The following is a 12,894-nucleotide window of genomic DNA, read 5'->3' as shown; positions in this document are numbered from 1 at the left end:
GAAGGTTTGGCAACTACAGTTGGCAATTTTCGTACAAAATACGGCTGAAATAGTGATTTAACTTCAACTGCCAGGATATTAATTGAAAAATTCAAGGAGCCGGTCTCTTTCAATTAGTGATCTCAAACACTCTGGCCATCCTTCAACAAGTCATTCATCGAAACGGTTCGAGAGAGTGTTGCTGAGAGTCCAGGAATATGAATTTAGCACCGTGATCGAGAATTAGACATTTCGAGAAGCTCTCTAGCATATTCTCACGAAAGATTTCCATTTTCGTGCTTACAATGTTCAATTGACTCAAGAACTGAAGCATACTGACCATGCAGAGCGAAGTGAGTTCGTTGAATAGGTTATAGGACTACAAGTGGATGCTGACGTTTCGAACAAAAACCATCTTCAGCGATGAGGCTCATTTTCATCTTGATGGCTTTGTTAATCAACAAAATTGTCTCATTTGCGGTTCAGAAAATCCACGAGTAATTGTTGAAAAACATATGCATCCACAACGTGTTACTGTTTGGTGTGGATTTTGGACTGGAGGCACCATTTGGACCATTCTTATTCAAAAATGCGGCTTTTATTTTATATTTTCAGAGAAAGCAGTCAAATTTATCATTTGTAATGAGATGGTCTATTATGTTTTTTTATTTATTTATATTATTTTTTGTCCGAGTGATTAACAAACACCAACTCCAGGACAGAGAGTACTTAAAAACACAAATAAAAAAATTTATCGCACTTAAAAATAGAAAATAACTCAAGCCAGGCTGATAAAATATGTATGAATATGTGAAGGAAAAAAAAAATACAAAAATATCACAAAAATGGCAAACAGAACTGTAATTGCAACTGCATGTCATAGAAAGTGGTAGCAGCAAAATAAATGTAAGAAAAACATACTAGTAAGTCTTTTCGTCAAAAAATTTAATTGGTTTAACATTTTTGGACAGTATACATTATGCAAAAGTGCAGGTAAAAATTTTAGACTGCATATTCGAGACAGAATAAGTACAAGTACAGCTTGTCAGTTACCCAATACGATTCCCTGATGCGGATTGTTATGTTGATGCACTTCGCCTATGTTTAGCAGCCACTAACAAAGAGCAAATAAGCTACTCAATATAATTATTGCAACAGACCACAAAGTATTAAACATGAATAGTTATAATAATTCTTTCATTAAATTAATAACGCAGTCATAGAAAAACAGAAAAGTGGTCTGCTTGACATGCTTAAAACAAAACCAAATTCAGAATTGCTCCATCACCACTCTGTTATATTTAAATCGTTGAAAAACCACCATTAAAAATAGAAAACCCCACTCTAAAGGGTATACCATTCCTTCCGTTTACCCAGGGACTCTACCAGTACAGATCTAATGCCCACTGTCAATGTGGACAATAAAATGATAAAATAAAGAATACAGAAGAAAACGAAATTTCGTTCGAAGGGTGGTGGACCCGTCAAAATACGTAAGAATACATTGCAATAGACCACTTTTCTTTTTGTTTCTGTGCAATTCTTATGCTATAATGACCAAGGTTACCTAATTTGATTGAAAAAGATCAAAGTGTTGTCGACGGATTGGAATTGCTGCTTTATTGTATAGGCTGTGTATATATTCTATCGGGGAATTATTATTAAAATTTACAGTAGTACATTTAGATTTTTTTAAATTTACTGATACTGTTCTTATTTAATTGGGTATTTGTACCAATTTTTTTAAAATAAATTGCACAATAACGATCAGTTAAGAGACTAATTTTATAAATATATCCTGTTTCACCAGAACTGGCTACCGCCGAGAAGGTAGATAATTTTTCTTGATTTCACTTTTCATTTCATTTTCATTTTTATTAAGGCATTAGTTAAACAGTTAGTAAAAAAAATAATTATCCAAAATAAAATGATATGTTTAAATAATTAATAGAAAAACACATACAAACATTTTCTATTCTTTTTTTTTTCTTTTATCTACCCTCCACGAAGATATGAGAGAATATTTAAAGAGCAATTCTGTATTGTGCCGTAAAATAAAATATAATTATAAAGTGCTAAAATTTATACAGTTGTTGAAATTCAGTTAGTATTCTATAAACAGTAAATCATTTAAAAATCATACAGAAATCCGTTATTCATGTGTGGCAGAAATTCCATATTAAATAAAAACTAATGAAAATTGCCACAAATAAATAATTATAGGTAATACACTTTTTGATGTCATTTATACAAAATGCTCCATACTGACCAATGGCTGTGGGATAACCTTTATTAGCAGGACCATGATTACACACGCTATATCCCGGCAATCGTGTTACAATTAGTAACGTTATCGACATACCGATATTAGTTAATATGTTGGGCGCTTCATCGACATCGATATAAAAAAAATGTAATGATGACTTTAAAGTAACACGTCGCTAAGCCAAAGAATCCTTTTCACTAAATTATTTTCCATTGTCGCTAACAGTCGTTTTAAAAAGTTAACAACGGGCAATGCTGATAGTGCACTGATACAACTTACCATGCTAATTCCAGGTGGTCTAGGTTATGCCGCCCAGAAAGAAACTATTTCAGATTCGTATTCAGGGGAACCACTAAAAAACTGACCTGAACTTAAAGTTACACCCTGTATATTGCTTGTGCAAATAATGAAAATTATGGAGGTGGAGCACTTAAAAGCCTTTCAAGAAAATTGGGGAATCATCAGCGTGTTCCCGAGAATGCTCGGGAGTAATGAACATTTTTATGCTTTTGACGATATAAAAATATTTCACATTTCTTTAATTTTATAATAATTACATCACATGGAATATAACAGTGACATTATTCTCGGTCATTTACAACACTAATCAGACTTGTGCGTTTGGGTTTCTGACAAATCTTTATGTGTTAATTGATGAGCTTTTAAACAACTCTTATATTTAGTTTCGTAATCACAAGCATCACACTTGTACATTTGAATTTCTGAAGCATCTTTGTGTTTTAATTGGTGCCATCTTAGATTGTTTTTTAACTTAGTTTCAAAACTACACGTGTGACACTTGTATGTTTGGATTTCCGACGAATCCTTATGCACTATCTGATGAATGTTTAAACTGCTTTTACGATTAGTTTCGTAACTACACTTGTCGCACTTTTACGTTTCGAATTCTACAATTTCTTTGTGTTTTAATTGATGCATTTTCAAATGACGCTTTTGTTTATTCTCGTAACTACATTCCTCGCACTTGTACATTTAGATTTTTGAGGGATCCTTGTGCCTTAACAGGTGCGATTTTAGATTGCTTCTAAACTTGGTTTCGTAAGTACAAGTATCACACTTGTACTTTTCAATTTCTGAGGAATCTTTGTGTGACGAGCGATGCACTCCTAAACAATTTTTATGCTTAGTTTCAAAGTCACATGAGTCACACCTGTACATTTCAATTTCCGACGAATCTTTGTGTACTAGTTGGTGTGTTTTTAAACTGCTTTTGCTGTTAGTTTGGTGATCACATCTATCGCACTTGTAAACTTGGATTTCTAAAATATATTTGTGTTTTAGTTGATGCACTTTCAGATGACGCTTTTGTTTACTTTCGTAACTGCATTCATCACACTTGTACATTTGGATTTCCGAAGGGTCTTTGTGTTTCAACTGATGTGATGTTAGGTTGCTCCTAAACTTGGTCTCGTAGCTACATGTATCACACTTGTACTTTTGGACTTCCAAAGAATACTGGTGTGTCGATTGATGTGCTTTTAGATTGCTTTTAAACTTGGATTCGTAACTACACTTATCACACTTGAACTTTTGGATTTCGGAAGAATCCTTATGCATCAACTGATGCCCTTTCAGGTGATTCCTATATTTAGTTTCGTAGCTACATATATCACACTTGTACATTTTAATATCCGAGATATTTTTGTGCGTTAACTGATGCCTGTTTAGAACACCCCTATATTTAGTCTCGTAATTGCAAGTATCGCACTTGAACATTTGGATTTCCGAAGAATCTTTGTGAGTGAGAAGATGCACTTTTAGGTGATTCTTATATTTAGTCTCGTAACCGCAAGTATCACACTTGTACATCTGGACTTCCGAAGGATCTTTGTGCAATAACTGATGCATTTTCAGGTGACTTTTATGCTTTGTTTCGTAGCCACACGTCTCGCACTTGTACATTTTAGCTTTTGAAGGATGTTTGTGTAAAAATTGATGCACTTTCAGACATTTGATGTATTTGGTTTCGTAACTACAACTGTTGCACTTGTAAGCTCCCACTTCTGAGGGATCTTGTACCAACCGATGTCTAGTCAGACTGGTTCTGTAACTCGTTTCAAAGCCACAGGTGTCGCACCTGTGCATATGTGCTTTTGACGCGTTTTCAAGTGTTAATTGATGCCTCTTCAGACTCCTTTTCGGTTTAGTTTTATCTTTATCACTTTGATAGAATTGTGTATTTAATGACGAGTCAATGTCACTGCTTTCAGGTATTTGGATGTTGTGGGCCAATGTTGTATAGTTTTCATCAGATTCTGTATCACATTGCATATATTCACCTATATCTTCTGAAGTGCCTCTCCCTTTGTTTTCAATCTTTTCATCTTCTAAGTCATATGAAGAGAGATTGCTGGAAAAATTAGAGCTGTTTATGAAATAAATATATACCAATGTAAGAATTTCATAAAAAATTATTTACTATAAATAAACTATAGTAGAGGATGTTCAAATTAGGGTTAACTTTTTAATAATAAAACGTAATTTATTCGAAATAATTAAATAGCTTTTTTAGCCATATATCGGCAGTCCTAAATATATGGGAGTTTCATTATTATGATTTCGGTGGTTATGGTTACCGTCACACAGCAGTGAAAGATGGAGTGGGAGTAGCACATATTTACTATGCAGTTTGGGCTGTTTAGTCTGACCGTAACCAAATAATAGCTATTCACCGCTTTTTTTTCTTAATAAACGTAATTTGTTCAGATGTGGTGTAAAATTTTGTTATCTACATATTGTTTCTTCTGTTTTTTAAACAATTGTAAAAGTTTAAAATGATTGTAACACTTGCAAAAATCAATAGTACGGAAATACCAAACTTTAATCAAAAACTAATTGAAAAGTTTATTTCGGGCAAAAGCAGAAGAATAGAGTTTTAGTATAAAAAATAATTATGAGTACATTTTCCCTATATTTCAGTAGTACTTAAAATAAAATTACGCAAGTCAACCCCTATTTTCTATACAGTGTATTGCTCTATCTATACAGGATATTCCTTCAAAAGGGTAAAGGAACAAATTATTTTAATCAAAAAGTTTTATATGAATATGGGTCGTAGTTCACTTCATTTGAGGTTAAAAAAATATATCCCTAAAAAAGTTAGAACTTTAAAACGATTCTTTCTTCAAACAAAATTTAAGAGATCTTTTTTCTTATTCTACTTCGATAAATCAAAACTCCAAATTTGTATACATCGACAGAGATATTTACAAGCCACATTGCCCCCGAACTTAGGCAACCGACATTGCAAGGCTGGTACTGGTAACGAAAAAATGAAAAAAATTATATTTAAGATGAATATTTTTAGAAAGAAAACTTAATTTTTACATTCTGGGAGATTATGCAAGAGCCCATTCCAAATTTCATTGATATATTTCCTTACCTCTCCTGATCATCTTCTACCTTGATTTCAATCTCTTCAAATTTGATACAACACTGATTGTCAACATTTTTATATCCCTCCTGCTCATCCTGACCATCTTCCAGCTTTACTTCAATTTCTTCAGGTTTAATATAACACGGTCTATCGATGATTTCATATTTATCCTGCGTATCTTGACCATCTTCCAGTTTTATTTCCATCTCTTTAGTTTTAATAGAAAACTGCTTATCAAAAATTCTACATTTCTCCTGCGCATCTTGACCATCTTCCAGATTTATATTCATCTCTTCAGATTTAATGTAAGACTGTTTATTGTTTTTATGTTGCTCTTGCGCATCAAGGCAGCTCTTTAAAAAACCACCGTGAGTACGAAGCGACTCAAAACACGATCCGCATACAACAGGATCCCTAAAAAATATTTATGTTCATCTCCAATGGAATAAATATTGTTCTTATAAGAATCTGAAGAAAAAAATGCTAACTTTGCTACAACTATGTAGTAGCACAACTAACTTAATCGGTTAGTTTATCAGAAACTTTATTAATTTTCAAATAAAACATGTAAAACAAGGTCATTTACCGCTTCTTTTTTTTATTTGAATCTATTTCAATTTTCGTTTTGTGCAAAAACGAAGTAGGTGCAAAATATATTATAAAACAATTGAAAAAGTTTGCTCATTATGGTTGTTTCTATTGTAACTATAAAAACATTTACACAATAGATTATATAAGGTGTGTTAAGTAAACAAGACTTTTTAAAAAATAAGAGCAACACCTATATAGAATTGAGCATTAACAGTTTCGCCTGGTGAAACGAACTCTTTGTGGACGATGCTCTTGGAATCGTTAAAACAAATCAATATTGACTTCTCCAGACAAGATTTTTTTTCTCGGGATAAACAATCATCACCATAAACTTGGTTCGTGAATTGAAACGTTTTGGTAAAAGTTTTTACCAAGTTTAAAACAAAACTTAATATTAGCTCTATATTCGATGCTTATTTTTGTACCGGTGACACAAACATACCGTCACATTAGATTCAAAAACTCTGCCTTTATTCATCGAAATGTACTTCAGGAAAGCATGTAATTGCCAATAGATGGCGTCACTAGAAATACCCAATTTTGAAGTCCTGTTTACTTTGGAATGCAACTTCTATGATTCTGATAGACATACACCATTATAGTTCAATTAAGGCGTCAATCAACCATTTTATTTTAGAGTTAGAAATCATAGATTTGACAGTAATTTTTTGAATTGTGTTACTACCAAAAAAGAGACGATTTCATAATCAGAAATAGTTTCTTTTAAAATCAATGTCGCACGATTTGTATCCTAAGTCACGTGGCTTAGGGCAAATCGCTGCCGCTTCTGCTGTTCATGCTGGAACAGCTACANTTCTCCAAACAAGATTTTTTTTCTCGGGATAAACAATCATCACCATAAGCTTGGTTCGTGAATTGAAACGTTTTGGTAAAAGTTTTTACCAAGTTTAAAACAAAACTTAATATTAGCTCTATATTCGATGCTTATTTTTGTACCGGTGACACAAACATACTGTCACATCAGACGCAAAAACTCTGCCTTTATTCCTCCAAATGTACTTCAGGGAAGCATGTAATTGCCAATAGATGGTCTCACTAGAAATTCCTAATTTTGAAGAGTCCTGTTTATTTTGGAATGCAACTTGTATGATTCGGATATAAGGTGAAGTGGGGTAAATGTGATATAGTTTTTGAATAGTTCACAAACAAAAGAACAAAACTTACACTTTTAATGGAATAAAAAATAAATAAAAAATACTTAATGCTTCGAATACAGTTCTTAATCGATTCTAGGACTGACATCTTTTCAGCTCCTTTTTGAAAAATGTCAGGTAATTTTTTTTAAAACGATATCAATATATCACATTTACCCCGAAGTTTGGGACAAATGTGATAATGCTACCTATCTACCTATAAATAAGTTACTTGAAATTGAATGGGTCAAATGTATAATGATTATAGTCGGCTCATTAATTTGCTTTATGAAATTAAATTATATCAATCGAGCACAAAGATATAAACTTTATTCATCATTTTATGTTATATATTATTATTAAACGTGTCAACTTGAATATTAGGTTATATTATGACGAATTGTTGGCTCGCCACCTGCAGCTACACTGGGTGGAATTTGGGGTCCCTGTAGTATTGGGCTTATTCCTATGCAAGCTTAAAGAGTTATAAGGTAGGTGGCAGCACTAGTAATAAATTTGCATTAAATTTATGAACCATTATCACATTTACCCCACTTCACCTTACATACATAATTATAGTTCAATTAAGGCATCGTCAACAAACAACCATTTTATTTTACATAGTTATAAATCACAGATTTGACAGTAATTTTTTTAATTGTAGTGTTACTACCAAAAAAGAGACGATTTCATAATCAGAAATAGCTTCTTTTAAAATCAATGTCGCACGATTTGTATCCTAAGTCACGTGGCTTAGGGCAAATCGCTGCCGCTTCTGCTGTTCATGCTGGAACGGCTACATAGAAAGTCAGCTTTGACTTTATCCATAGTATATCTATACTGTCAAATCTATAGTAGAACTGCACTTACAGGAACAGCCTGATTCTAGCACATACAAATATTTCCTAAGGAGTACTTTGAAATACACTTACCACTTGTGGTATGTATTTATCAATTATGTCAATATCCACTTCATTCAGTGGTACAAATCCACATGTAACCAACTGGACACATAATCGATTAACTGAATATTTTCTTTTTGCTTTAGATAAACTTCTTTTAAATCAATTACTGACACTTCTTTAGAATTAGTATAGGGAAAAATTATTCTCTTAGGGTAATTTCTCAGAGCACGCTTTACAAGTTACATGTTTGTCTTTTTCCTCCAAGTTCTGAAAGATACGTAATTACAAATATACATTACATACACAGTAAAGTAATGATTTACTAGATTCAGTAAAATTATTTCTAAAGTTTTCTTTATCGCTTCTATTATTTCGCAAGTTATGTCGTTTTTACATATTAAGAGAAACATATTTCTTTAAAGTCTTTTGGCTACATTTTTTCTTTTTTTATAACGAGGAACGAGAAATTTAAGGTATTCTAAACAATTAGTCAATCATTACATAACCTACAAACAAAACAACCCAAACCCCAAAACAATCCATAAAAAACAGCACAGATTACTAAAAGTAGTAATGGGAGATTTCGAGTGAAAAATCGAATGGTACTCGATTATTGAGATCACTCGAGATATCTCGAGATGTTTACTCCCACCACTCGAGTGATTATTAACCTACGGTTGCACCCCAAAATGTTAGTGCATACAGCAAATAGTCAATGATTACGTAACATTTTTTTTTTAGAATAAAACGAAAAAGTGGTTAGGTTTAGAAGTGCGTGAGCTTTTTTTTTTTTAGCTACGCTTATAAGTAATATATGACTAGTACAGATAATACAAACATATTTGTGCGCCGCTGGGATGAAAACGACCAATATCTCGTATCTCGAGTGATCACTCGATTATCAGAAGTACTCGATTACCGATAACTTGATTATCAAAATTGGTCGATTATGCCCATCACTAACTAAAAGTAAAAGGTTATATAGNAGCTAATACAAACATATTTGTGCGCCGCTGGGATGAAAACGACCAATATCTCGTATCTCGAGTGATCACTCGATTATCAGAAGTACTCGATTACCGATAACTTGATTATCAAAATTGGTCGATTATGCCCATCACTAACTAAAAGTAAAAGGTTTTATAGATTGTTGACTCTTGACTTCTCGCTATTTCGCGTTACAGCAGCGCCTCTTTTGACACATCGCCGTACTATAGGGGAATGAACTCTTTAAAATCCATGTTATTTAATTTTGTTTTAAATACCTATAGGCTGTTCCTAATAATTATAGGAGTACAAACCATTAACAAAATAAGTAAAATAACAAAAAGATAACATAACTGCTTTCTTTTGATCGTGATTTTGAGATCATGATTCGACATAAGCCAATCACGTTTCTCAATTTTTAAAATACACAAATCCTTCTGTAGATCTTGTAATCATAATCACCAAATTCTGAATGATTAGCAACTACTGGCCACTAGCCAAAAAAGAACCGCGGAAATATTTGAGCTTGCGTTATCGTAGTTTTTATCACAAAAATAAAAAATATCGAAACCAGAGCTTGTCTATCCCTCTTTGTCCTTCCTTATCTATGTAGGCCTGGGCCTGCGGGGATTAGGGTCACCCAGGATCACCGCGGAGTTTTTCCGCGGCCAGAGGCAACTTTTTTAGCGAAAAATACAATATACAGTAGGGGTTTACGATAATTATATCGGAGTGGTCGGAACAAGAAAATGCCTTACGAATATTCACTCTGATGATTCGATCCCATTACGAAAATGCAACCTCAATGCTCAGTTATAGAAAATCTGAGCGCTCTAGTCGCCCTTGCTTATTTGTCAGATTAAAGAATGATCTGAAATTTGCGCATGCGTGTTGTTTACAGGTATAATAAAAAAATTAAAAACATGTTTCGTTAAGTTACAAAGAAAGATTGTTTTGTTGACTGTTGAATGAAACATGAACTTCGTTTCGTTCTCTTCAGTTGTCTTGTGTAGAAAAAAAATTAAAAATGGCAATATGTTAAATAACAATTTAGATATGGTAGATGTAGATGAACATTATTATTATTGTAGTCGTACATCATACAGGTACCACTTTTCACATTTATTTGTAGAATTATTGCATGTAGATTGTAGATATTTTTTTTCGATACGGTCTAATTAATTTATTAGTGATAGAGGTTCGATTAGATCGGTTTCGACTAGGTGCTAGATAATTGTAGGTGCTTACGAAAATAGCCAATTTAAAAGAGCACTCTGACCAGAGTAAGCAGCGCTCGGATGAGTTGGTCAGATATATTTTTCGTAAACCCCTATTGTGTGGCGTCGTGCTAGTTTTGCATTGTTTTTACTGATTTGTTATTTACAAAAACTATTAATTATTTAGTATAGTGGCACCCTACCAAATCTTCACAAAATTATGTTTACCCCCCTATTTTCGATGCTGCGGTCGAACCTAGTTTTTGAGAAAAAAAATTTTCAAAATTCTAACCTGGATATTTCAGATAACACTACGTAGAACTCTGTATGTTTTATATAGCTTTCAGAACATCTGTTATGAACAATTAACACTGTTCATGAAACACATTTTCGCAAATTTCAAGTTAAAAAACATGTATTTAATAAATACAAATTTTGTAGTTTGAATCCGCCATTTGTAAATCGTGATGACAACATTTAGTGATGGGAGACTTCGAGTGAAAAATCGAGTGGTACTCGATTATTGAGATCACTCGAGATATCTCGAGATGTTTACTCCCATCACTCGAGTGATTATTACCCTAAGGTTGCACCCCAAAATGTTAGTGCATACTGCAAATAGTCACTGATTGCGTAACCTTTTTTTTAGAATAAAACGAAAAAGTGGCTAGGTTTTGAAGTGCGTGAGCTTTTTTTTTTTTTTTAGCTACGCTTATAAGTAATATATGACTAATACAAACATATTTGTGCGCCGCTGGGATGAAAACGACCAATATCTCGTATCTCGAGTGATCACTCGATTATTAGAAGTACTCGATTACCGATAACTCGATTATCAAAATTGGTCGATTATGCCCATCACTAATAATAATAACAAGTTCTCTAATAAAGCCAATCAAATGTGAAGACTGTGTAAATAGTTTAATGTCAAATACACAGTATTCGTACAGTAAATTAATTTGTATTAAAGATCGTGGTTGTTTGAGGTATCCATCTCGAGAACACAGACAATAAGACAAAACGCGGAGAAACGGTTTGACGTAGCCGCTAGACATGACAATCCCCTCAGGCAAGCCGTTGACTACGTACCCGACATGATCGACAAACACAAAAGACCTAGACACCAACTTTTTGACCCTGGGTGACCACCCCAACGACATCCCCCCCCTGCCCGCTAACCTTTTCTGTTTCAGAGACAGCCAGGATCAAGAAACGAAGACAACGACACACACACACACATACACACCCCCCATACCCTCCTTAACCCTCCCCTCCCGCGCTAGCCTAAGGGCCACCTTAGCAAAGCGCATCCCAGGCTGCATAGCCGCACTACCCTACCCAACCATACCACACATAAACATGACACTACCCCCGGGGTTTACACAGACGAGCCGGCGAAGCAAGAAGAGCGCCAGAAGAAAGGGCCCTAGCCGGCGGGGCCCAGCCAGGACAAAAGGAGGTCCCACAAAGCGCCTACACCGGCCGCATTTGCGGTCGGGGTAGACGACGGATGGGGCCCACCTACGAAGGCTGTCCAGGCCTACACGAGATGAGGCAGGATAAAGAGGGATAATCCCCCTCGATCCCAAATCATTGAGGCCAATTTCTAGCCATGGAATAATGGCGCATCAATAAAGCAGCTTGACACTCTAAAGTAGTGATGGGAGATTTCGAGTGAAAAATCGAGTGGTACTCGATTATTGAGATCACTCGAGATATCTCGAGATGTTTACTCCCACCACTCGAGTGATTATTACCCTACGGTTGCACCCCAAAATGTTAGTGCATACTGCAAATAGTCACTGATTGCGTAACTTTTTTTTTTAGAATAAAACGAAAAAGTGGTTAGGTTTAGAAGTGCGTGAGCTTTTTTTTTTAGCTACGCTTATAAGTAATATATGACTAATACAGATAATACAAACATATTTGTGCGCCGCTGGGATGAAAACGACCAATATCTCGTATCTCGAGTGATCACTCGATTATCAGAAGTACTCGATTACCGATAACTTGATTATCAAAATTGGTCGATTATGCCCATCACTAACTAAAAGTAAAAGGTTATACAGGTTATTTGTAGAATTATTGCATGTAGATAGTGATAGAGGTTAGATTAGATCAGTTTCGACTAGGTGCTTACGAAAATAGTTAATTTAAAAGAGCACTCTGACCAGAGTAAGCAAGCTCGGATCAGTTGGTCAGATATATTTTTCGTAAACCCCTAGTACCGGCATTTTTTAATTATCGAGCAACTCTATCATGGAGACTAGTCTCCATGAACTCTATAACAAAGTGGTTAAGTTTACACACGTCAAACCGTAAATTTGGAAGAAGATGAAAAATATAGGTTATAAATTCTTATATTTAAAATAATCAAAAAGACAAAAAGTTTATATAA

General features: G+C 34.2%; 1 protein-coding gene across 1 annotated transcript; it reads right to left on the bottom strand.

The window, feature by feature from the left end:
- Positions 1-2,704: 2,704 nt before the first annotated feature.
- LOC108911853 (zinc finger protein 90-like) lies at positions 2,705-8,446 on the bottom strand. The gene is made up of 3 exons (XM_018716906.2): positions 8,320-8,446; positions 5,649-6,056; positions 2,705-4,616 (listed from the first exon to the last, which is right to left on the bottom strand). The coding sequence occupies exons 2-3, from the start codon at positions 5,930-5,932 to the stop codon at positions 3,239-3,241; spliced, it is 1,662 nt and encodes a 553-aa protein (XP_018572422.1). The 5' UTR covers positions 5,933-6,056; positions 8,320-8,446; the 3' UTR covers positions 2,705-3,238.
- Positions 8,447-12,894: the final 4,448 nt, after the last annotated feature.

The sequence above is a fragment of the Anoplophora glabripennis genome, unplaced genomic scaffold (assembly GCF_000390285.2).
Source record: "Anoplophora glabripennis isolate ALB-LARVAE unplaced genomic scaffold, Agla_2.0 scaffold781, whole genome shotgun sequence".
Classification (NCBI taxonomy): Eukaryota; Metazoa; Arthropoda; class Insecta; order Coleoptera; family Cerambycidae; genus Anoplophora; species Anoplophora glabripennis.
The sequence above is the reverse complement of the archived record's forward strand: the minus strand, read 5'-3'. Positions and strand labels throughout refer to the sequence as shown.